At 41.2% G+C, this 25,028-nt stretch overlaps 3 protein-coding genes across 3 annotated transcripts; 1 reads left to right on the top strand and 2 right to left on the bottom strand.

Moving 5' to 3' along the window:
- Positions 1–18: 18 nt before the first annotated feature.
- hpdb (4-hydroxyphenylpyruvate dioxygenase b) lies at positions 19–6,610 on the top strand. Its single transcript, XM_040018990.1, has 14 exons — positions 19–124; positions 285–311; positions 445–507; positions 741–845; positions 1,038–1,080; positions 1,510–1,592; positions 1,681–1,770; positions 1,885–1,988; positions 2,100–2,177; positions 4,871–5,033; positions 5,166–5,237; positions 5,326–5,448; positions 5,679–5,795; positions 5,890–6,610. The coding sequence occupies exons 1-14, from the start codon at positions 122–124 to the stop codon at positions 5,998–6,000; spliced, it is 1,182 nt and encodes a 393-aa protein (XP_039874924.1). The 5' UTR covers positions 19–121; the 3' UTR covers positions 6,001–6,610.
- Positions 6,611–6,730: 120 nt separating this feature from the next.
- On the bottom strand, positions 6,731–14,862 carry LOC120726331 (histone-lysine N-methyltransferase SETD1B-A-like). Its single transcript, XM_040019835.1, has 18 exons — positions 14,570–14,862; positions 14,181–14,333; positions 13,984–14,088; positions 13,611–13,881; positions 13,411–13,523; positions 12,267–13,268; positions 11,398–12,141; positions 11,154–11,270; positions 11,012–11,072; positions 10,724–10,926; positions 10,430–10,544; positions 9,947–10,342; positions 8,704–9,741; positions 8,389–8,636; positions 8,182–8,307; positions 7,366–7,485; positions 7,038–7,175; positions 6,731–6,932 (listed from the first exon to the last, which is right to left on the bottom strand). Exons 2-18 carry the CDS (start codon positions 14,316–14,318, stop codon positions 6,759–6,761), a joined length of 5,109 nt encoding a protein of 1,702 aa, XP_039875769.1. The 5' UTR covers positions 14,319–14,333; positions 14,570–14,862; the 3' UTR covers positions 6,731–6,758.
- Positions 14,863–15,938: 1,076 nt separating this feature from the next.
- Positions 15,939–19,915, bottom strand: LOC120725915 (calcium release-activated calcium channel protein 1-like). The gene is made up of 2 exons (XM_040018996.1): positions 19,564–19,915; positions 15,939–18,553 (listed from the first exon to the last, which is right to left on the bottom strand). The coding sequence occupies exons 1-2, from the start codon at positions 19,675–19,677 to the stop codon at positions 18,005–18,007; spliced, it is 663 nt and encodes a 220-aa protein (XP_039874930.1). The 5' UTR covers positions 19,678–19,915; the 3' UTR covers positions 15,939–18,004.
- Between the last annotated feature and the right edge of the window lie 5,113 nt (positions 19,916–25,028).

Raw genomic sequence — 25,028 nt, 5'->3', positions numbered from 1 at the left:
TCCTCCAATCTCTCCACCCCATTGGTGGGAGTGGGTTTAAACACTTCCTGCCCGACTTTTAAATTCAGGCGTTCGCCACAGATTTCATTCGGACTGTCAGGTCTCATCACCTCCAGCAAAGATGGTGAGTTGCTCTTCGCTGATGAATCCTCTCAAATGGCTTCTTTCTCCTATCTCAGGTCGCTCTGAGAATTTGTGTTTGCATGGAGATAATATTGGTTATGCCAAAAAAGCAGTTCTTTTTCTGTAAGTAGTAAGTTTTGGTGTGTTACTTTTAATTGCAGACAACATACACAGACAAAGGCGAGAAGGTAAATAACTGATTCGTGTGTGTTGCACTGCAGAGATTATTTAATCATTGACTGCAAGCTGGTTTTGGTATTATTAGATTTTTTTTTAAACTTGCATATGTGACTGATTTTTGTTATTTCTTTTTGTCTTCAGCATGAGCAGGGCAGATTCCTCTGCTTTGATCACTTAACATTCTGGGTTGGAAATGCAAAGCAGGTAAGTTAGTTCCAGCTTTCTACTTTTCTTTTAGCTGTTTTATTGGTCATCCAAAGGGGTGGAGGGAACGCAGCACACAGAACACCAGACCACATACTCATTTTCCCACCTCCCAGAACCCCTGCTGCACAAACACCATCAAAATTCGTCACCAGGAGATGGCGCTAAAGCCAGTCTGCTGCAGATTGTGAATCGGTTCCCTCTTTGCTCACCTTTTTGTTTGTCTCCAACAGGCTGCATCGTATTACTGCAACAAGCTTGGATTTGAGCCTGTGGCTTACCAAGGTTTGGAGACGGGCAGTCGTGAAGTGGTGTCACATGTAGTCAAACAAGGCAAGGTAAAGAGCACTCAGTGCCCGCTGCCCACAAGGGGGAAATCAGTTTAAAGCACCTAAAAAAGTTTTCTTATAACGTGTAGATTTGTTGAGTGATGTTAATTGTAACAAAACACACCTAGACTCAAGTGAAAGCTAAAGATGCACAGAGGCAGGAGTTTAATCATGTCGATGTGTTCACTCTGTATTTCACAGATCATTTACGTGTTCTCATCCGCCCTCAATCCTGGAAACAAAGGTACAGCACCGATAAAGAGCAGAGTTCCTGTAGTGGTCACAATTACTTTTGACTTTGTTTGGCATTCCCCTTTAACAGGTTTACACTTCTGTTACATTTTTAGATATATATATACTACTATACTATTTTGTGCATTCTTTCTTTTGCCAGACTTTTTGCAGTTCCATGTCTATAAAATATATTTAGACTAGTCTGTGGTAAGAATATCGGTGCCATGACTGACCCCTATGATCAATTTGAATAAGCAAGGAAAGAAGAAATTGTTGAAAACATATTATCTTGATATGCTTTGGTGAAAGTCCCACTCAAAACAATCCCTTTTAGTACACATTCATTATAAATCACAAAAATGTAAAAGAGTTTTAAGAAACCTGTGAATCATATGTTCATTTAAGCTGAAGAAAATGTCTGTTCTTGTCATGTTTTCAGAGATGGGGGATCATTTGGTTAAGCATGGGGACGGAGTGAAGGACGTTGCATTTACAGTGGAGGACTGTGACTTTCTCGTGCAGGTAATGGTTCAGCTTTTATTTTACAGATGCATCATGTTAGTAACTGAAAAAGCTCTTGCTTCCATAATTAACATTATTTCCCAAACAGAAAGCCCGGGCGCGAGGGGCAGTCATTATAAAGGAACCCTACACTCTGGAGGACAAATATGGTAAAGTCAGGCTGGCTGTGCTGCAAACTGTAAGTGTTGTATATTTATAGTGAATATTTTATATACCATGATTCAGGGATTTATGAAAAAAGTTGGAAACATCAGAAAATCCAGGATTTTGGATTTGCTTCTGTTTCCTTCAGTATGGTGACACCACTCACACATTTGTGGAGAGGACAGGATACAGTGGATTGTTTCTGCCTGGGTTCCATCCTTCTCTGTTCAAGGACCCCTTACTCGACAAACTGTGAGTAAACAGAAATTATTCCGGATGTGATGTTTTTGTAAACTGATAATGTGTATTTCTGTCTGAATCACAGCTGACTGAATTATTTGTTTGTTTTTCCCCTCCGTGCAGCCCAAGTGGAAACCTGGACTTTATCGATCACGTTGTAGGAAACCAACCAGATGATGAGATGGTTTCAGCGGTGGAATGGTGAGGACTTGCAGCTAGTTCTTGTAGAGAGTGTGAAATAGCAATGTACCATATAAATACAACTAAAAGCCTCCGTGTTGGGACGAAAAAAACTGCAGAAGATGTAGGGAGGCTTGAATATTTCCTAGAACGTTGTTTTTAGTTGGTTAGGTTTAGAAAAAGATTGTGCTTCGGGTTAAAATATGCCCTGTCAGTTATCCACATCTAAGAGGGTTTGTCGAGCAAAAATCCTCGAAGGCCAACTTTTGCCATGTGTTCTGCAGAAACACAAGCCAGAGGGTGAATGGGGGGCGGAGCTAAAGGGTGTCTGATTCTTACATAACTCAGTTTTTTTTGGCATGACTTGGGATCAGCATGACTTTGCATTAAGTGGGCTTTCCACATCTGGATCTTGTTTTTTTTGGTTTTTTTACTGCATTGTTGGAAGTAAGGCAGTTCTCTAAATGAGCAAGCTCATTGGTTTAACCTCTGAAGAGGCGTGTTACACTGGCTGGCGGTTTTCAGATGTGAAGAACCAATTTTTTTCTGGCTCATAAAAATGTCCATCACTGATGTTTTTACAGGCCAAAAATGTAACCCCTCAAATTTAGTTAATGTGGTGTCTGTGGAGTATGAAGCCCAGGGTATCACTATAAATGTAAATTGCATTAATATGTACATTGCTTTTGCAGCTCTGGTTCTTTTAATATAATATATGAGGCTATATTTCTCTCTCTCACTCTCTCTCCATATATATATATATATATATATATATATATATATATTTATTTATTTATTAGGGGTGCAACGATACACAAAATTCACGGTTCGGTTCGGTTCGATACTTTGGTGTCACGGTTCGATATTTTTTCGATACAAAAAAGATGTTCACGCCTTTTTAATTTGTCATTTATTAAAATTATAAATATATATTTTAACTCAAAGGTACAGTTTTTAAATTTAACCCTAACCCTTGTGCGTGTTTTTTATTTTGACAGCGAATGCGCACCTGCGGACCACTTATGTGCAGCCCTGGTTATTTAGCTCGTCATATTGCAGCCACAGAAATTATTTTGTCCATGAAACCATAAAGCTGCACTTTCTTTTTGCCTTATAGTCTGATTTGTCATAACTTGTCCGTTTTGTGGTAAGCTTTTCTTTGGCTGTCACTTCTTCACCCTGACCTGTCTTATTTGGCTCAGCAGAACTAAAATATATATGCTGCTGGTTTTACACACGCACTCACATAAGCTCAGCGATTCTCTGCGCGATCAACCTCTCACATGTTTAAGCTGCGGGAGATTTCACTTGTCATGTTTGCATAGTAAGCTAACGATTAATAAGACGATGTCAGAGGAATTGGTGCACAAATTATCATCACTCACAGATCAGTGCTGTCGCTCTCTATACACAGTTCGCACGATTGCAAAGTGAAAGCAAAAAACAAGCGCAAATTCAAACGCGATTTCAATATGTCACATATTGACAGTGGCTCACCGATGCCAATGACATAATTACCCAGCTACATTTCTGAAAGAATGCAAAAGCATTGACATATATTTTTCCTTCCTACAATAGCCCGACGGGCAGGGAAGAGAGATTTTGGTAGCCCGACTGAAAAAATCGCTAGCTCCAGGACGTCGGGCTAGCGATATTGCAAGCCCTGTATCTGATTGAGGAATCACTCATCTTTGGAAAAGAGAGTTTATTACAGAGAAATGTCTCTTTCCAAAATAAAAGCTATACTATCCGCTTCTTCTGGGCTATATTCTCAGCAGCATAAGGAGAATCATGTGCTAACAGCTGTCTAAATGACTCGGCTAAAGTTAGTAGCATGCTTGTTGTTTTTGTCTTTGCACTAGGATGATGTCGGCGTAAATGTGCAGTCATATTCGTTGTGTTCCCACTAGTGCTTTCAGGTTAATCTCGTTGAAATGACCTTAACGCCACAACACGGCAAATCTCCGTTAACGAGCTACCGCCGATCGCCCCGTGCATGGGGCTAGACGGCCAACACGTTAACGAGCTAACTGCGCTAACACACTAGTTCCCACCCATGTAATTGAGCATTGCATGGCACATCCAACATACTGTTTTACTTTAGTCCATGACTCGCTTACCTTCAGGGTCATACGTCACATGAAAACCAAAATAATTCCAAACGCCAGATCTGAATGAGAGTGGGGGAGGTCCATGTTGCAAGGAGAGCTTAACTTCTGTCTTGCTAGCTTGCCCTGCGCTCTTCCTTCTGACTATGCTGTCTGTGTTGAGCGCTCAGTGGATCTGCGCTCGACAGTGCAGCCTAGGCGGAGTAGTCGAACGCAGATTCACTGAGCGCTCAACACAGACAGCATCGTCAGAAGGAAAGTTGATAAAATAAATTACAAATGTTGTATTGTTCGATACATATGCGTACCGAACCGAAAGCACTGTATCGAACGGTTCAATATCGATACGAATATCGTTGCACCCCTAATATATATATATATATATATGTATATATATATATATGTATGTATATATATATATATATATATGTATGTATATATATATATATATGTATATGTATATATATATGTATGTGTGTGTGTGTATTTTCTTTTGTTTGCCATGTGAAGAAACGTGTTTCTTTACTGTGCATATGACACTATGAGAGCAACTTCAAGAGTATTTGTGCCACAGTGGCTCCTAATCTGTGTTTCTTCATTTAACAGGTATCAGAGAAACCTTCTCTTTCACCGCTTCTGGTCCGTGGACGACAAGCAGCTTCAGACAGAATTCAGCGCCCTGCGCTCAATCGTCGTGGCAAACTACGAGGAGACCGTGAAAATGCCCATCAATGAGCCTGCGATGGGGAAGAGAAAGTCTCAAATCCAGGCATGTTGCTTACAGTTTATCTACTTTGATTAAACATCTGGGTTACCAGATTAAAACCAGAGCTGAAGTATTCAAATGAACAAACATTAACCATGTGGTATGTGGACTAATAAGAACATTATTGACTTACAGGAATATGTGGAGTACTATGGAGGTCCAGGAGTGCAGCATATCGCCATGAACACTTCAGATATCATTACTACAGTATGGCAACTAAAACACCCTGCTTACCTCTGCAACAGGCTGAGTTATAACAGCAGCTTAACTGTAATGTTAATTACCTTGTTTGCAGATCCGTAACCTGAAGGAGCGCGGGATGGAGTTCATGTCTGTGCCTGAGACCTACTACGACCAGCTGAGAGAGAAGCTGAAACACTCAAAGGTCAAAATCTCAGAGGACCTTGTTGTCCTGCAGGTCAGAGCTAAAACCCTAAATTAACAAAGCTGAAAGAGTGATGATTTGTGATCCTTACGTAGCCAAACACAGTGGCCTTTTTTAAATCGTAGAACATGTTGACTCAGTTCACTCTAATCATATTTTTTTTAAAGACTAAAGGTGCATAAAACACATTTTGTCTTCATAATTAACCAAAAAAATCCCTTCAAATTGACAAAATATTGTTTTATGTCCTCACCGTTACCCAGGAACTAAAGATCTTGGTGGACTACGATGACAATGGCTACCTACTTCAAATCTTCACTAAGCCGGTCCAGGATCGCCCCACTGTGTTCTTGGAAGTCATTCAGAGACACAATCACCAGGTGAGGGCACCACTGGCTAAACAAGCAGTGGAAATGTACTCTACAGTATATTTAACATGTTATTAAACAAAAAAAAACATGTTCTCATCCACAGGGCTTTGGTGCAGGAAACTTCAAGTCTCTTTTTGAGGCTATTGAAGCAGACCAGCACGCTAGAGGCAATCTGACTGTTCTGACAACAAATGGAGATTTAAACAAGATGTGAACTGGGTGATGCATTAATTTAGGGGTTCAGAAAACATGCTATATCCATCAACTTAGTATAAAACAAATGCTCTAATAAACATCCTTATGCCTGAAAATGTCTCATCTTCGGAGAAATACACAAAGCACGTATACTTATGGTTTTCCTTATTTTTTTATGTGTTGCATGTTTGTTTTTTGTTTTTGTTTTTTTACATTTAATTGTTCATTTTATGTCTTTATCATTTCTCCTGATGCTTGCAAAAATGACATGAGTACAACATCCACTTTAAATCACAATGCAGTGCTTCCAGTTTGTATAAAACATCAACAGGAAAACCATTTTTATTAACACAAGCTTGACTCAAGCAAAACGTTATCTGAGCTCTCATAAATGAAAACATTTAACTATACACTTTGTTAACTTTTAGACGGCGAGGTCAACAGAAGTTGGGAGATTTAGCATGAAGTCTAGAATGTGATTTTCCCCTCCTGTTTAAAAGAGACCACTCTTGGTTTTTGTTTGTTTTTCTCATAAGCTGTGATAACTCTCTGTGAGTCCCAAGTGTTTGTTCCGGTCCTGATTTATATATTGTTTATGGCAGCTTAGTATTAAACCATTATTCACTGAGTACCACATGTCTGCAGTTCTTTCATGAGCTCTTCTACGGCTTCCAAAATGCTGAATAGTTGCTGAACAGTATTAAAAATTGCTTTTTGATACCTCTGGTTTAGGTTGCCACTTTTTCTCTTTACCTAATCGGGCCACTTAACAGGTGATTAGTTCAAGGAGCCTCTGCAGCCGTCTGCCCCACACAAACAAGGGATCTTTGTTTCCTCAATAGGAAACTTGTAGTCATATGTAATCTCTTCATTGATGTTTATAGGCTGGCGGGAGTATATGACTATCTTCTTCTGAGACTCCACTGTGATGATCTTTGCGTAGCAGTTAGGCTGTAAGACAAAAATAAATAAATAAACCCCACAAACCTTTTAATGGGAATACTTTATGTGGAATCACTTTCATCTCTAACCACAGCACCGCAGGATTTTACTCACATTGCAGCTGTGGTTGATAAACCTGGCTAAGTTCCCACATTTGGTAGCATCAATGATGGTGTCCTGATCCACCCGAAACAAATAGCTGCTTCCAATGCCCTCCTCCTCGTATCTCTGCTCCCTCATGTCAGCAATGACCTGAGGAGAAAGAAAACAGATGTGGCTTTCCATCTATGCGAGGGTTGTTTATCACAGTTACTCTACACGCATGGATGGAAACCACCCAGCACGACCCGAGGCCCCCAGTGGACCGGTGGACTAATTTAGAGAAACAATCAGGGGAAGAGGGGTTTGTTTAAAAGTGCATGTTAGTTTGCATCAGAATTACCTGTCGGATGATTTGGCCCACATACTCAATCACCATCTCGTCTGCAGCAATAGGCTCCATGGCAAACAGGCCCCACTCGTGGATGTAACTCCTGCTGAAACGAATCCTCTTCCTTCGGAACTGACAGACGATATAGCACGGGTTTGGACTGTCGCTCAAATGAGACAGTGCTGTGCAAAAATCTCGAGTCACCCTCATTACTCTATATTTTGCTTTGTGAATTTGAAAGCTAATGAATAGTAAAGTCAATTTTTTATTTGGCTACTGGCTGGTTTTTCAGTCACTTTCAGTACAATCCTTGTGCTTGACCATTTTCAGAGGATTTTTTTTATTTGTTTGGTTTAAATTGTATTTTAGGCACTTTGTTGCCATCAGTTCTACAGCCATCAGTAGAGTGCAAAAGAAGAAGCTGCACCTTATTTAAAGTTAAACTATTTAAAACTGATGAAAGAAGAAACAGGAAAAAATCCAACAAGAACCTGACACGGGACCTAAAAGATTCAGTTGATCCTGTTTTTCAGTGTGCTGATCTTTCCATATATGTTTGCATATGTTTCAATAAATCTCTGCACCTATTTCCCATGTTCCCAGCAAAATATAAAGAAAGGAGAAGCGGCTCAAGACTTAACAAAGTTAAAAAACATACAATAAGTGTGAAATTATTTCTTTCTTTTTTTAGAGTGCAGAACTAATGTTCTGATTTCTTGTCTGCCCAAATAAAATCTAACAGTAAACTCAGTTTTAGACTCCACTGTAGACTTCTTTCAAACTGGGCTTTTACAGTAGTCTGCTGATTGTCACTAACTTCCTGCTAACCTTGAGTTGGTTGAACTTGACCAGGTCACTGTCACAGCTGAAAGAGGACAGCAGCCGGCGCTGTTCACACCTGAAGTCAGACCCAGCTCGCAGTAAAGTGGGTTGCTGGGCTGGAATGCACGTTCCCTGATGAAAAATGTCTCAACATTAAATAGATAAATATTAAACTGGACACAGAAATCCTCACCTTCTGTCCTCCTTTAATACCTGAGCGCTTGTAGACGGAAGCTCCACAGCCAGCCGCGTGTTGTGCAGATACCTAATTTTATCCTTCCTGCTGATTTTGTAAAAACCTTCACTTCGAGCAGAGCCTGTTCTGTGGTGCGGCTGCCAGGATCTGTGCTCCTCATTCTTCTCTGTAAGGACCTTAGTTAGTGAGCAGCAGTTAAGGATGTGAACAGCAGAGTAATATGCAAAGAGCAGCTTCATCAGAAAAAACAAAACAAAAAAACATTCTAAGTATGACTTAAAAACAACTTACCTGTTTCCCACAATATAAAGAATCATTTCAACATAAAACACTGTCTGTAAGGATATGAGGATGAGGCATCCAGAGGGTGTCACTGAGCCACCCACAGCCATTATCCTGCACCTGCAGCCTTTCATAGGTGCACTGCAGAAACCTTACATCTTCTTCATCCAAGCCGTCCTTCCAAACGCTATGAAGGATTTTCCTCTCTTCGTAGGGTGAACGCCACCTGTGAGGACGACGTTGAGAGAACAACGGACTGATTCTTTTAAGTGATCTCTCCCAGTGACGGGCTCGCCTTCTCTTCTTCAGCCTCCTCCATCGGTTTAGCCTCAGTAAGATTTTCTCTTTGTCCAACAGCTCAGGCATGTTCTCCAGTCCCTGTAGAGGCTTTGCTCTCACACCTGAACGGATCTGGACATCCCTTCCATCAACGCTGTCACATGAAGAGTCAGAGACGCTGAATGGCGAGGACACTGTGATGGGGGAAACTCTGAAAATATTATTACATGACAGAGGCACTGACGTTGCCGCCACCTGGGATTTCCTTTTGTGGACTATTGATCTTCTGGGCAGGATAATGTCTCTTCCTGGAGTCTTTGGGGCTGTGATGTATGGACTGCTGGGCAAGAGTGGGATAAGTGGTGGGCTGCTAAGGGGCGGGCTCACTGTGCTAAATTCTAAATCTGCGGTCCCTCTTCCAGGTGTTGCAGGAGCTCTGCCTGAGCTACAATGAGTCCACATACCTCTTTCATCTCTGCCAGGAGTCTTAGGCATCTCCTGGCATAATGGGTATGATGCCATGAGGAGATCAGAGGGAGGCTGAGCGAGTCCATCGCTTGCTGGGGAGAGGGAGAGGACTTCCTCTGAATTCTCACTTTCCAGTCCTGCCACTATTCCCTTGCCTGGTGTTGGTGGTCGTTCCTCCTCCTCTGCAGCAGGAGATGATGGTCTGCTTTTTAAAAGGATGTCAGGGTCACTGTCCACCAAACGGCCAGTAGGAGTGGGAGGCCTCAGGCTTTTTATGTTCTCTGGAGACTCCACTGTCCAATCAGGGCTTTCCATCTCCATATCAAGGCATGGCTCCACTGCTATACAGATTAACAAGGAATTTTCATACATAATTATTTCAAAACCTGATACACAACTTACTCTTGTGTAGTTCTGTTAATTTGTAGCACACTGGAAATTCAGGGAGTATTACAAGATATTTTTACATGAGTGACAATTAAACCACTTTTGATTAACCTGATAACACTAACTTAACAGATCTATTGCTTTACAAGGACATGTAACCTGATAGTCCTAGAGGTGATGGGGGCAGCAGGTCCTGGGGGTCGCTGGTATGGAGCTCCATCATGGCATCGAAGTCGCAGTTGTCTTCGTGGCACGATGTGTACTGGTCCTCCTCCGTTTCCTGCCTTGGGAACAGTTCTGACCAGCCCTGCTGGTCCAGATCCAGCTGAGCACCAGGGGTCAGTGGGGCTGAGGGGGTAAGAGGGGGCTCGAGCTCCACTGAGTCCTCATCTGATGATATAACTATACACTCTTCACTCCCGGCATCCTCGCTGTCCTCCTCGGCGTCTTCACCTTCAGTGGTCAGGTCAGACAACGTGTCCTCAAAGCCCACCGAGGAGAGCGAATCTGAAGTGTCGCAGTCCGACGTGTGCTCGCTGTCCTCTGAAAAAACCTCTACATTTGAAAAAGAAGCCACACTGTTCAATGTTAAGATATGTGATTTTTAATGAGTGTTCAGTGTTGTATGAGATTTTAACATACCGCTGTCTAAGCACTGCTCTCCGTCACATCGATCCTCCATCGGACTATTTTCTTCCGCAGTATGATTACTGCCATCATCATCTTCTTCGTCATCACCATGAGCATCTCTGTCAGACTAATCAGAGCACCAGTTATGTAATGCTGTCTCCAGAAGTTTAAACTTTTTAGTTAAAATTTTAATTTTAAGACTAAAAACTGAAAAAGTAAAGGCACCAGACTAAAATATTGACCTCAGGGCATTTTTCTCAATTTCTTATTTGCTATTTCTTTTTTCTTTTCTGTCTCTTCATTTACCAGGATGTGCGGCTCATCCTCATCCAGCACAAAAGCCTTCACTTTGTCTGGTATCGCTTCTTCATCTTGAAGTATCTTATCTTCTTTCCCAGCATCACCGTCATCATCATCATCATCATCACTGTCCAGATCCAGTGGTCTTGCGTGTCTGCGTTTGCCTCTCTCAGACGCCGCTCTCACTATGTCGTCCCCTTTTTTCACCTCTAATGCAAAAAGTTAGAATCCGTTAAAGCGACAGTCTGGCACAGAAAGTTAATACACACTGAAATTTGAATTAATCGCACTGACCAGAATGATTGAGAGCAGAACCGGAGTCATTTCCTGTCTCGTCTGATCTTTTCCTTTTTACCTGCGTGGAAATTTCTTTATTTAGGCATCACTTGGCAGTCAAAACCAGTTGTGTTTCAAAAATCTCTCCAGAACAGATTACCTTGAAGGATGGCAGTGGTGGTTTTCTGCTCTGCCCACCAATGTTACTGAGGGGATTTAGGAATTTGTTCCTGTCTTCCACTCTTGCCGCTCCACATTTCAGAGGAGACTCTTGTATCTTAAATGAATCAACTGAGTTATAAGACCCACTGGCTCCAAACAACTACTCCCATTAAAAGACATGCAAAATGTTTTGTTAATGTGCCCACTATAAGAGACAATCAAGTATGTGAAAAAGGTTTTACCTTTGCCTTCTTCTCCTGACACTCCCACCAGTCTTCAAATGCCTTGAAAGCGACCCCTTCAATCATTCTACGTGTAATGTCCTTCTTTACGATTGACTTCAGTTCATCCATGAGGATATCTAAAACTTTTTCTGTCGTGATCTTGTGGGGATTTGCCTGCACAGGTGGGTAGAGTGGTGGTGGCACAAAGGGGTTAAACCTTGGAAAAGGAGGTGCAGGCCAGAGAGGAGGAGGAGGAGGGAATGGCAACGGTGGACCGCCATGCCTTGGAGGATTCCCCTTATCCAAAGGACACCCCGGCTGTATGGGTAAAGGGAACATGTGCACAGGAGGTGGAACAGAGGGTGGCGCTATCAAAGGTGGAGGGGGTCTCAGGAAAGTTGGTGGAGGAGGAATTGGAGTACGAGGTGGAATGGGGGGAGGAGGAATGGGGATGGCAGCTTTGTGGCCCAGAGGTGGCATCCATCCCGGAGGAGGGATCGGGATGGTGCCATCTGGCAGGCGAGGTGGAACAGGTGGAAGAGAGGGGGGAAATCGAGGAATGGGGAAAAGGAAAGGGGGTGCTGGGGGTTGGGAGAATCCAGCTGTAACAGTTGGAAGAGCTTTCAGGGTAAGTTGCTGAGTGGTGGAACTGGAAGAACAACCGGATGGAGGATCGGGCAGAGAGAGGTCTTCTGCTGGTGTCACAGCTTCAAACTGTCTGTTATTTGAGGATTTCTTCTCCTGATGTGCTGCACAGTGTTCCTGAATAAGACAGAAACAATAATAATTTGAGTGGCTGATTAATATCACACCATTAACATTTTTACATAGTAACAATAGGGTAAATTCTACCTTTATTATCACTGCAATATATCCAGATAGATTACCTTTGGGCCTGACGATGGCTGGACCCTCTCTGCATCTTCTTCATTGTTTATGTGTGTTAAGCTTTCTGAATAAGCAACATCAGACAGACAGGGAGACTGGGAACTTCTTGTAAGAAATGAAACAGCTCGAGTAGTTTCGTCCTCCTCATTTTCATCCACAGCATCATTGTGGGAGTACTGGTGGCCGCTTGTGGGGGATTCACAAGACAGTGGGGTACAAAACTGTGAGTCATCCGAGGAAGAGACCTTAAGAGGTGAGCCAGGTGAAGCCGGGCTCTCTTGAGAGGATGGATCAGTCTCAGAGGTCTTTCCATGAAAGCATAAGGGGTCAGTGATCTGGCTGTTTATCAGCAAACTTTCAATTCGGGAGTCTAGACTTGAAACAGCTGCCTCTGGCTGGTGGTTATCAAATGGAGAAGCTGTTCTAGTTTGCAGGTCAGCTGAGAGATCAACAGTCAGGATGTCGCGAGAGTTGCCATTCAGAGGTGAAGATGCATAACTTGTGTTAACCACATCTTCAGTCTCCTGAAAAGGGGAGGTGAGACTAAAGGGAGCCTCGTCACTATTGTTAGAAGAGGTTTGTGCACTGGGACTCCACAATGCAAGCTGCTGGCTGCTAGTTTGTGTTTTGGTTAAGAGGGGATGTGGTGGCTGTGGCTGGAACTGCTTCAGAATGATGCTAACATTTGAGACGTGGCTAAGTCCCCTGTGCTGTCGTCTACGACGGCAAAGCTCTTGTCTTAAAGGTTTGTGAACACTATAGGCGGAGGGTTCCCCTTGGAGGACGGGAGTCGCCTGAAGACTGGAATAGCAAGAGTCGTGGGAGGAGAGAGGAGTCGCAGGCAAGCAGGGAGTCCGGGGGGTTCCCTGAGAACGTGGTGTAAGTCCAAAGCTGCAAGGTGTGTCTTGACAAATACTGGAGTAGGCTGTGTCCAGAGAGAGGGGCGTAGCAATGCTGGTGGGGCTGCAGACACTTCCCAGCTGCTGTGTGGCCGAGCTTCCCTGCAAGATGTTGATAATGAAGTAAAAAAAGGGGAAAACAATTAACAAATACATTCATATTTAACAGCTGTAATAATTAAAGATAAAATCTTTTCATGGGTCAAATCATTATGGGCAGCTTTTAATAAATTTAAATGTTCACCAGCAAACTGTCAACTAAGCCCTGAAGAGCCCGTTTGCTGCTGCCCACCGGCAACGTCCAAGGCGTATACAGCCCACTTAACAAGAGCTGGAGATATCGAGCTCTATTTTCCCCTGAGGAGGAGCACATTCTAGTTAATCAGCATATTCAACACTTACATTTACACCTCAGCACATGCACAGAGAAAAAGTAAAGTTTACCCTTTGGATCAAGTTCCACATGAATAATATTTCCCATCACTGATGTCTCATGCAGGTGCTGGACAGCGTCTCTTGCAGCCCTTACTGTATCAAATGTGACCTTTGCGATACCTAAATGCTTCTTGTTTTGGGGATTGTAAAATATCTCCACTTCTTCCATGTTCCCATATTTTTTGCACATATCAGTCAAGAAAGTCTCATTCACGTTGTCGTTGAGCTTAGAAAATGTCACTTCTTTTGGAGGAACGGGAGCCACGTACCACTCATCAATCTGGAGACACACGGGAAAACAAGAAATGGGCTATTAGTTGTTTTTAAAGCACGATTATTTAAAATAGGATGTCTGTATTATTACAGTCGTTTTAACAGTTACCTTAAATTTGGGAACCACGAAGTCAGTCTTGATACACCTGCTCCACAGGCGGCAGATGCGCGGATCCCTGACTGTGATCACAGGAAGTAGACCTAGGTCCTCAACCTGGCAGAGAAGACCCTCGTTATCATTATTATTATAATAGATATAATACATGTGCTGACATCACCTATGTGGAGAGGCGGACAGGTGCTCACCGGGAGGTTAAAGTATTGTCCATCATAACGGTACACTTTGTACAGCCCGTTCGTCAGCGCAGGATCTATAACCAGCTTGCAACTTCTCCAGTGTAGAGGCTGTCTCTCGCTCTCAGTACTTTGTTTTTCGCTTTCCATTACATTCGTCAAAACCTTAAAAAAAAAAACCCAAACAAACAACAACAGTTACTTCCAGTTTGCTCGTTTTGTGCCACACTGTCAGCTAGCTACATTGCTGCTCCGCGAGAGGTTAACACACCCCAACAGGTGATGGAGAGCATCACCTGTAACCTTATCCTCGGGAAAAAAGATAACAGGTGGTGGTAGGAAACACAGAAATACTCAAAGGTTAGTCTTACAAAAGATTTGTTTCTTTAAATCTTGCTTACCTGTTCCAAAGTTGTATCCTTTGAAGGAGCAACATTGTGGAAAAACAGCTGGGATTTATTTTTCTGTGTTTTCACGGATCGTCGCTAAGGTTGGATAATGATCCATCCGCCAGTCGACGGAGAGGAAAAAATAGATCCTGAACAAGGCGGAAGAACACCTAAGGTGGGTTAACAGGTGAGGTATATATAGGAACCTTTGGGACCTTTATTAGACATTAATAATCCAAAGACTGGTCGAATATTTGTGTTAAGCTTGTGACTGAGTAAAATACAATTTACATACTAAACATAGGTTATGGCCACATGCTGGTAGCCTGCAATAAAATAAAAGGCAGCTGCTATGTTTGATATTATACAGTACATGGATCAGTACAGTAAAAATGAAAAAAATTAAACAAAGGATACACCTTTTTATTAAAAATGAAGTGACATGTGCAGGTATTAATATAAAAACATGTATTTCCTGGTCATTGTCTCTGGATAATGTCTACATTATATGCAGTGCAGGATCAGCCTTTGTTTTTTTGTTTGTTTTTTTGTTTTACAGAGTCAGGTAAGATAGCCTACTGCACCGTTGATTACATAATTGCAGCATTTTCATTACTTTCATCTCAAAGTTGGAATAAATACTAAATAATAACAGCCAACAAAATAATAAAAGAATAATATTGATACTCTTATGGGATTAAGGTGTTATCCTTAACTTACACATCACCTTCTAAACCAAGCATTTATAAGGTATTTATAAATGATGTCTTTATGGTTTGCCGTTTGCAGTTGGTGCTTCTTTAACATACCGCAGTTTTATTTTATTTGTGCCGTCTTGTGTTGTGGCACTTCTTAAATGGGGTGACCAAAATACATGTCAGTTGCAAAGTACACCTGCACAAATCCAAGATAAAGGTCAGATTGAAAAGCACATTACCTTAACAGCGGCTACTATTACTGTTGCTAGTTAATATTATTAGTTTGTAACTATAGTATCAGGTAACCCATTTTTATGATTCACAGGTCATTTGTGGGAATAAAACTCTGGAGTGGGAAAATGGAGAGAGGAAGAACCAAGCCTGTGCTGCACTTAGAGAGCTCTGCCAACTATGAAACCATGCACAACTTCTGCAGAAAAGCAACAAAGTGCTAATGGTCTCAAAGAATGCAGACAAAAGTCAGCAAGACAGAGGGGGAGGGGGGGGGGGGGATTTCTCTGTCTTGGCTTTAGCACTGTAAGCTCCACTCGTCCTCCATTTTTGGACATTTCCTGTGTGGTTTCCCATTAGATGTTGTAATTTTGACAGATTACAATGTTTCCTCATGTATTCCTGTTTTATACATCCACATGGCTACACAGACAACACTGAACACACAATTAAAAAAAATAATGAGAACAAATCTTTTTTTTTTATTTTGCAAACTGGCAAAAAAAACACAAAACCAACATCCTGATAATTCTCAACACTTCATGAAGCTTCAAGCTTTTTCATGAGCTGTTAACGGCACGCATAAGCAAAAGTTACTATGTTCACTTCAAAGTTGTACACTGACAAAAGCAGTTTACACACACACACACACACACACACATATATATATATATATAATGCAGAAAAATTAACCACAGTGACCACCTTTACCTGCATTGCTGTATTTTTAAAGAAGGCACAAGTGGTAATTCCCATCTTACATGTTTCACGGAGCGAGTGTGCACCATTTACCGAAATAAAACAGACTTCACTTAACTCCCGATAAAACAACAACAACAAAAACAGCAAATTCAACTTAAGAAAAGAAAAACATCAACACCATTTTACTGAACTGTCTGTGAACTATTCCCAACAGTCTTTGGTTTCTGCTACGTGTCACACAGATTTTATCACCCGGTCAGGACAATTTGAATGCAAATGTGGTCTACAGTTACTGCAGTCCCATGACTCAGTATAAACCATGTCCACAGATTGTAAGTTAACAATAAAACAGTGTTACATTGATAGAAACACAGCATTACAAGCACCAGTAAATTTAAAAAAAAAACCAACAAACATAATTTTTCCCAAAGAAGGAAAAAAAAGTTTTCTCCAATATTTTAAATCATGTTGTGAAAGACGATACTACGTGTACAATGTCCTGAAATTACATTTCTGTCGTGACACTATTCTACATATCAATATTACAGTAAAAACTACAAAGAAAGTGACCAAACCCGTGTAAAACAATAAAGCAGTACAGTACATAGCGCACTTAAATACATCTATGACCCAAACAGGGTGAACATGCCCAATGCTAAAAGCTAACACAAGTAAAGAACAAACACTCAATATTTTCATGCAACGTAACATTGTAATAATAACACATTCAAAAACACTTTTTTGAAACCAGTGGCCACCTGTGGATTTTACAGTATATTGCAAGAGTCATATAACATGAAGCAAATATCCATGTTACAAAGGGATAACACATTTATTTCTACTCAAATATCCATACCGCAGTAACACACTCCTGAACGCAGACTGGTTAAAAGCACACACTGACACGTGTTCTTTTCCATCAGATTGCACACAAATACTGTTGGTTTATATTGTACTCTTCTTTATCAAAGACTTACAGAGCTCCCAAGGATTATGAAAACAGCAACTTTTAAATTAAAAAGTAAGAAAAGTTTGACTCAAAAGTATATGTAAGAGTGGCAAACTAACCACTAAGGTTTGGCTTGGAGATATTTCTACAGAAAGCCTAATTTGGTAAACATGATAGTGGCATAAGGTCAGTCAGTCAAGAACCAGAAAACCTGTAGGTAAATGCAACAGTAGGCTGGAGTTTTACAGTATACGCAGAGAGCAAAAAGAACCCGAGTGTGCTGCTCAGATCAATTTAGTACAATACAAACAGGAAACTGATGAAATTTTAGAACTGGGTAACAACAGAGTTCCCAGATTTCTTTTCAGTAAAAATTGAAACAAATTCCTGAACATGTTGAGTCATATTACAAACTTCCTCGTTTTTAGCCCATCTTACTCCGATCAACAGTTTTCTGCTGCTGTTATAACTTAAGAGAACTTAGTTTCTATATTTTTCTCACATGAACTCAGTATTTGATGTAAAAAGATAAACACGTTAGGGGATCATCCCAACGCATTGAAATGCTCATGTGAAGATCTTTAGAAAGTCCTATTCTATTAGTGTTAATCTATGGTAGCCGAAAAGGTCGTCCTTTAAGGCTACCATAGACTAACTTATGATGATACTGATGATGATGTTTTCAGCTGAGAGCCAAGCATTTATAAAGAAACTACAAAGAGTAAAATTACCGGATAATTTAGTCAGCATGCAGTATCAAAGAAAGGTACAGTAGAAGAAGATTTCTAAAAACAAGCATCTGGATAAAGTAAAAATAGAGGTTCTACTCTGGTTTTGCTGAAAGTCCCTGCTGTTGTCTGCGTGTACTCAGGGAAAATGGACAGCGGCCTTCAGGTCGTCGTTCTCAGCCCTGTGCTCCAGCTGGTTCTGGAGCCGAATGACCTGCTCCAGCTCTCTGATCTGTCTGTCCGTTTTATGACTGACGAGCGTGCGGTAAAAGTGGACAGCGAACATGATAAAAACGAGTCCAAATGGCACCATGATGCAGGTGGAAGCTATGGCCGCAGCCACGCCAGGACTTATGGTGTCATTTTTCTCATCTGCGTTGCTTTTGAGGGGTAAGAACTTCACCCAGCACAAGAGCACCACCTCCGTCAGGAAGAGGAGGGTACCGATAACTGTGGAGAAAGCCCAGGCCAGTTCTATGTGGCGGTGCATGCGCTCATGGGGAGATTCGTTGACAGAGTTGAGGTTGTGAACATTGCTGACAGCCTCCAGGTTGGGCAGGATGCAGGTGCTGATCATGAGGGCAAAGAGGTGCACTGCAACCAGAACGGTGGTACAGGCGCTGAAGGCTATCAGCAGCCCTGGAGGGTACTCGTAATCCCGCTCCAGCTGTACCTCCACCATGGCAACCTGTGAATATCAAAAAGGAAACAGCTCCGTTAGGTGAAAAAGAGATAGTAGCTGACTACTAAGAGGAATCGGAATTCTTGACCTGAGAGAAAAATGTTTGTAACAAATTAGGAAGTGCTGGAATTAAACCAGAGTGTCACAGTTTGCACAAATAACCGGAAACAAGTGAATACCCCACTAAAGTCTATTCTGTCAAACCTAATATTGAGACAGAGACAGACAGAGAGCTGTGTATGTAATCCTTTATGCTGCATAGCTTAAACTTACTCGACATCAGTAGCACATTTGCTACGGCTGTTATATATACAACCACTATAAATATAGTACTGCTTTTCACAAAAGAATCCCAGGCCACCCAAGAGTATCTTGTGTGTACAGGTACATTTTATAAACAGAACTGTTTACAAGTGTTCTGGTATTTTTGAATACCTGTGGGGCTTCTTACTGCAGATGCATCCCTGGCCAAGAGTTACTGTACATCATAATTTTTGCATCAGGAAGGGGGAAGGAAGCTCCTTCTATGTGTTAGGCTTTTAGTTTTACAAAAAACATTTGTTGATTCATTGTAACTGCATGTCGTTAAATTAAAAACAAACATTTGGTGGCACTATAGGCTATTATTTTCAAAACTTTTCATGTGTTTTTTTTTTTTTCTTGTTTCTTATGTATTTTAACGCTCCTCCGCGGACTACTTATTAAAGCGGAAGATAAACCTGGACTTTTAGGGGTGGCGCAGGCGAGCCCCCACTAAATTTCCACGAAGTTTTGCTCTCAGTGCGCAGGTATTACAGTCCCGCAATGTGGGACGTGCAATGGAAGCCAAATATGACTTTAACAAGCCTACACTAGTAACCCGTAGACTTCCCGTAAACAAAACGGTCATTTATGCTAAGTATCAGTGCACCGTAGCTGTCATTAGGCCTGTAACACGGTCACGGTCCTTCAAAACTAAATAAATAAATTGTGCCTCACGTAAACTATCTGCAGCGTCAAATTAAAATGTAACTTACCATTGCGAAGCCCGACAAGAGAGCCGAAGTGCGACTGGTTGCTTTCAGTTTGGCTCGGCTCAAGTAGAGTTTTCTCCAGGACAGAGCCTGCATTGAGTGCTCGTTCAGGCTCATTGCGAAGTAATTTTTGTTATGAATATATCGTTACAAACTGGTATGGGCTACAGGACGGTGCTCGATGACACGTGAAATTCGCGCGCGGGGAAGGCTGTTCCAGGGGGATCCAACATCTAACTACAGCAGAAAATAAAGATAGGAAACTTTACCAAAAAAAAAAGTTTTCCCTCAACAGCTGACCGACTGTCAGAGTCTATCAGGAAACAAGATACCCACAATCCAACGCACCGCAGAGGCGCTGCCGGCTGCTGCAGATCGCCGCCCTGTGTTTAGCGCCGTGCGATTCTGCAAACTATGATATCAATCAAATACCAAGTAAACATGGGGACAATATTGGCGAAACAGATATGATAATTTTACTCTATAAAGAAAGCGTACGTAGGGGAGAGCATGTGTCTCATGATTCATGAGACGAAACATCCAGTTCTGAACGTACTGGGCTAAAATCACTGTGGTTAAGGCAACAAAACACACCTTTCAGCTTTTCATGTATTTTGAAACTAGTTTTTTTCTTGGAGATTGTAAAGAAGAGGACTTCCTTACTACTATTTATATTATAATTTCTATTGCATTTTAGGACCTTTTACTTTATTAAAAGCACCTTATCTAGCACTTTATTTAGCATTGCACTTTAAACATGCACATGAAGAACATTTGCACACAGGAAGTTTAATCATTTATTGAATATTTATTGTGTATTTTAAAATCAGTTTGTGGCCTTTGTTCCAGGTCCTGCACAGCTTGTCCTCATCAAGAAATGTGGTGGTTGTCTGTGAGGAGAAAGAAATTGTGATTGAGAGAAAATAAGGTTTAACAGTAAGGAAAACTAACGTGAGTGTGAAAATTAAGCAGTAAACGTGGTGCAAAGAATGGACAAAGATGTGATTACTCACCTTTCTTTCCTGTGTCCTCTTCAGGGTGTAATGTATGTATTAATATGTATTAATGTGAAAATATAAATGTATTTATATATTTATTTATTGAAATTGATGTATTGTATAATGTGGTAAAAGGTTGGGATTTGAGAACTCACCTGTTAGTGGAATAATGGTTTAGCCTGTGACAGCTGAAAGTATTTAAGGCTGCTAGCTATCATTAGATGCAGTTTTGTGAGGCGAGCTATACTATGAATAAATTCTTTGTTCCACTATACTTGTCTTGGTGTGCCTCATTGTTACAAGTGGTGTCAGAAGTGTGTCGTTCATGCTACAGTGAGAAAATAATGACAAGAGGTGGAAGAAAGCTGGAGATCTGGATATGTAAGCGTGACCCAAAGACGGCAAAGGAAGCAGCTAGCCTCATTGAGGTTTTCACTTCCACCAGAAAGGGAAGCAAGAGCACCTACTTGAGTCGGGAGACCCACTACGCCAAACCAAGTAAGCCCAGTGGGGGTGAAGAGGACTCTGGTCAAGTTCAGGCTAGAAATCCTTCTAGTTCCTGGCAGCTCCCTTCCCAAAGACTTCACAATGTTAAGAAATATTTTAAGTCTTCAGTTCAGGATATTAAATGTTATCACTGTCATAACTTTGGCCATTCGAACCATTTCTCACTCACCATTGATAACTCCACAGTTTTCCCTTCTCCTCAGGTTAAGAGCCTTGGTGTCATCCTAGACAGTTCACTTTCCTATAAATCTCTCATCAATAATCTCACCCGTTCTGCCTACTTCCATCTACGCAACATTAACAGATTACTTCCTTCTCTTTCCACCCAGTCTACGTCCATTCTTGTCCTCAGTCTTGTTACCTCCCATATTGACTACTGCAATTCTCTTCTGCATGGTCTCCCCCAAAAATCCCTCCATAAGCTTCAACTGGTTCAGAACTCTGCTGCTTGCATTATCACCAGAACCCCCTCCTACCAGTACATCACCCCTGTTCTTCAGGAACTTCACTGGCTCCCTGTGAAATTCCGGATAATATTCAAACTTCTTCTGCTCACGTTCAAGGCCATTCATAACCTCGCTCCTCCTTACCTTTCTAACCTGTTAAGCACTACCTGTTCTGCCTGTTCACTTCCATCTTCTTCTTCTATCCAGCTTGCTGTACCTTCCTTCTGCAGAGCTTTCAGCTGCTCTGCTCCCAGGCTGTGGAACTCTCTACCCCCAGAAATAAGAAACAATGGTTCTCTCCCCCAGTTTAAATCCCAACTCAAAATCCATCTGTTCAAATCTGCATATTCACTGTGAATCCACTGTTTGTTAATTTTATCTTGTGCTTTTGTTTTATTGTTCTTATTTTGTCATTGTTCTATTATGTGTTTTATCCTATTGTAAAGTGTCCTTGGGTGACTTGAAAGGCGCTCATAAATAAAATTTATTATTATCATTATTATTATTATTATTATTATTATTATTACTATTATACACAACATTTTTGCCATGCCCTTAAATCAAAACCATCTCTTTTGTGTGCAGTTCCAAGACCAGCCACAGAGCCAGTAGGAAAGAAAGCTTATATTGTCCCTGTTTTAATTTATGGGCGTAAAGAAGAAGCTTTGCTTTGAAACTCTTGTACATTCTAGTTTGAATTCAGGGGAAAATCTAAGTGATGAATCTAGAGGCTCACTTCCTCTAGATATGACAGCAGAACCATTGAAACCCTGTCATGTAGGCACAAGACCATAAAGTGCAAAGAAAATGATCTAAGAGCTACCCCCCCCCTTTTTTTTTCTTTCTTTCTTTCTTTCTTTCTTTCTTTCTTTCTTTCTTTTTTTTGAGGAGTCTCTGAAAACAGAGAACAGAAAAGGGAAAAGGTCAAAGGCTCAGGGGAAAACGGTACACCATGGTTTCCCAAGCCAAATAACAAGCTTGAGTTTGACATTCCCTCAGATTTAGGTGCACGCCAAAGAAGCGACCCTACTCTAAAACCCTGGTTTGAGAAGGTAACAGAGGTAGAGGGAGCTAGTCAAGGTCAGGTAAGATCTTGTAGACATTGTTTACTTAATTAAAGGAGGCATCTTGTACCAGGAAAAAGAGGAAGTGTGAGGCGGTAGCACTCCCACAACAGTTCAGAAACAAAGTTACGGATTTAGGCCATTCAATTCCATGGGCAGGTCATATGGCTTTTCTCAAAACACTGAATAGGATCAGCAGCAGTTTTGTGTGGCCAGGGATGTATGTCCAGGTTTCCAGTCCTTCTCAGTTCCGATGACAAAAAAGGAAGGTGAGAGGTTTTCTGGGTCTGGTAGGCTGGTGCAGAAAATTCGTATTTTATTTTGCAGAGCGATCCACTGCACTGAATGACCTCACAAAGGGTTCAGCCCCCGACAAAGTGTGTTGGACAGAATGTGAGCATGCATAGAGCTCAAGGAAGCAGTATGCACACATTCAGTTCTATACAGCCCAGACTTCAGCAAGCCATTCATCTTGTAAACAGATGCTTCAGAAGTAGGCCTTGGAGCTGTGCTTCAGCAAGATGGTGAAAGAAGGCCTGTGGTGTTTCTGAGTCGGAAACTACCTGACAGGAAGACGAGGTATTCGACAGTGGAGAAAGTGTTCGGCCATGAAAATGGGCTATTGAGATCTTGAGGTATTATCTTCTGGGACGTCACTTCACTCTAGAGACTGATCGCTCTCTAGCGATCAGTCTCTAGAGACCTCCAGTAGTCGAACCGCATGAGGGATGCAAATGCTTGCATTGCAGGATAGTACCTGTCTTTGCAGCATCATGACTTTACGGTCCTGTACAGGCCAGGGAAGTCAAATGTGGTTACTGACTGTTTATCCAGGATGACAGAGGACTGAAGCACTTTGCACTTAAGAGAGGGGAGGAAATGTAAGGAAGAGGACTCCCTTACTACTATTCATATTATAATTTGTGTAGCACTTTAGGAGCACCTTTTACTGTATTAAAAGCAACTTATCCAGCACTTTATTTAGCATTGCACTTTAAACATAGATTTGCACATGAAGAACATTTGCACACAAGAAGTTTAAGTGTGATTGTGTGTGAGTCAAAAATTTGAAGTAAAGGTGGTGCAAAGAGGTGACTAAGATATGATTACTAACCTGTCTTTCCTGTGTCCTTTTCAGGGTGTTTGGGCAAATGCTTCCCCAGGGGTCCAGACACCATTTAAAGGTTCCGGGAGAGGCCATGGGTTAAGGCTTGGGTTTCTTGGGTTTTTTGAGGGTTTTGTTTGTTTGTTTATGAAAATGTAAAATGTATTTGTATGTTTATTTATTGAAATTGATGTATTTAAGGCTGCTAGTTGTCATTAGATACAGTTTTGTGAGGAGAGCTATACTGTGAATACATGCTTCGTTCCACTATCTTGGTCTTCCTCACTGTAAATCCAGCCGCAAAAGGCCGCACTGTTACAGAGATGTAGAATATAAACACATCTGTCTGGAAAGCACTTTGGGTCTGCTCTTGTTTAAATTTGCCATGAAATATAAATAAAAAGGACGTGACAAAGTTCAAACATTTTTTCATATTGTGTTTGAAGTATTTTATTTCAGTTTCCTAAATATACAGATAATAGTAATTTAACACAATTCAGTGGGCTACATATTCAACTTAGAGGATGGAAACAAAGTATCAATCCTGCTATGCAACTTCAAGATGAGAATTTACAAATATCTGGTAAATCACAAATCTTTCAAAGTTTCTTGTTATCTTTAAAAAGGATATTACACAATGATAATGCAATGAATTTAAAAACAAGCTGCAATACAAATTTAAAATATAAACATTTCTGCTTTGGTGCAGCAGGTCCTTTTAGTGAGGTTTCAGTCAGAAAGTTTTGCAACACTTGAATTACCACAAGGTAACCACTTGTATATTTCCTGGCATTCAGTAGGCGGACACACACTTTTTGTATCAGTGGGGGGATCTAGTTGTGGTACTTCTCTGTGAACTGCCAGAGTAGTCTGCCAGTGGGAGGGGAAACCATTTGGGGGCCAGACATAGCACAACCAAACATCTCACAGAGAATATTAGAAATGTTAATTTTTGCTTTATGTTGAACTGCTCCTGTGTCATGAATACACTGACCTATGAATCTGTTCTTACACCGTCAGGAGCCCTAGACAAGATAATTCCAAAGCTATTACACTGTAGCTGGAGCAAACTGAGTTTCAACACTGGGTGGCGTCAATATGTTCATGTTCAATCTTTACACACACATTCTTGCTTTACATAACTCTGTGTTTAATCATCATAATTATATAATAACTAACCAAACAATGAGTAATACATACTTCACGTTGTGTTAAATCTGCTGTCAGGTAGGCTAAATCAGATAAGAAAGACAGTTCTTGACTGGGAAATCAAAGTGCTGTTTTTCACTTTTAGTTTAAGAGTGTTTACATCTAGCTACATTAGGTGACCTTTATACACTTTACATTC

This window comes from Simochromis diagramma, unplaced genomic scaffold (genome assembly GCF_900408965.1).
Source record: "Simochromis diagramma unplaced genomic scaffold, fSimDia1.1 OVJJ01000822.1, whole genome shotgun sequence".
In the NCBI taxonomy this organism is placed as follows: domain Eukaryota; kingdom Metazoa; phylum Chordata; class Actinopteri; order Cichliformes; family Cichlidae; genus Simochromis; species Simochromis diagramma.
Note: the sequence above shows the minus strand (reverse complement) of the source record. Positions and strands in the feature narration are given on the sequence as shown.

Coding starts and splice junctions, on each gene's coding strand:
- hpdb (XM_040018990.1), top strand. Junction 5,034..5,165: donor AGAGAAAGTCTCAAATCCAG/GCATGTTGCTTA, acceptor ATTGACTTACAG/GAATATGTGGAGTACTATGG. Junction 5,449..5,678: donor AGGACCTTGTTGTCCTGCAG/GTCAGAGCTAAA, acceptor ACCGTTACCCAG/GAACTAAAGATCTTGGTGGA.
- LOC120726331 (XM_040019835.1), bottom strand. CDS start 14,318: ATGGAAAGCGAAAAACAAAGTACTGAGAGCGAGAGACAGCCTCTACAC. Junction 9,742..9,946: donor ATCACCTCTAGGACTATCAG/GTTACATGTCCT, acceptor TAATCTGTATAG/CAGTGGAGCCATGCCTTGAT. Junction 7,176..7,365: donor TGGGCCAAATCATCCGACAG/GTAATTCTGATG, acceptor CTTTCTCCTCAG/GTCATTGCTGACATGAGGGA.
- LOC120725915 (XM_040018996.1), bottom strand. CDS start 19,677: ATGAGCCTGAACGAGCACTCAATGCAGGCTCTGTCCTGGAGAAAACTC. Junction 18,554..19,563: donor TCTTGTCGGGCTTCGCAATG/GTAAGTTACATT, acceptor TGATATTCACAG/GTTGCCATGGTGGAGGTACA.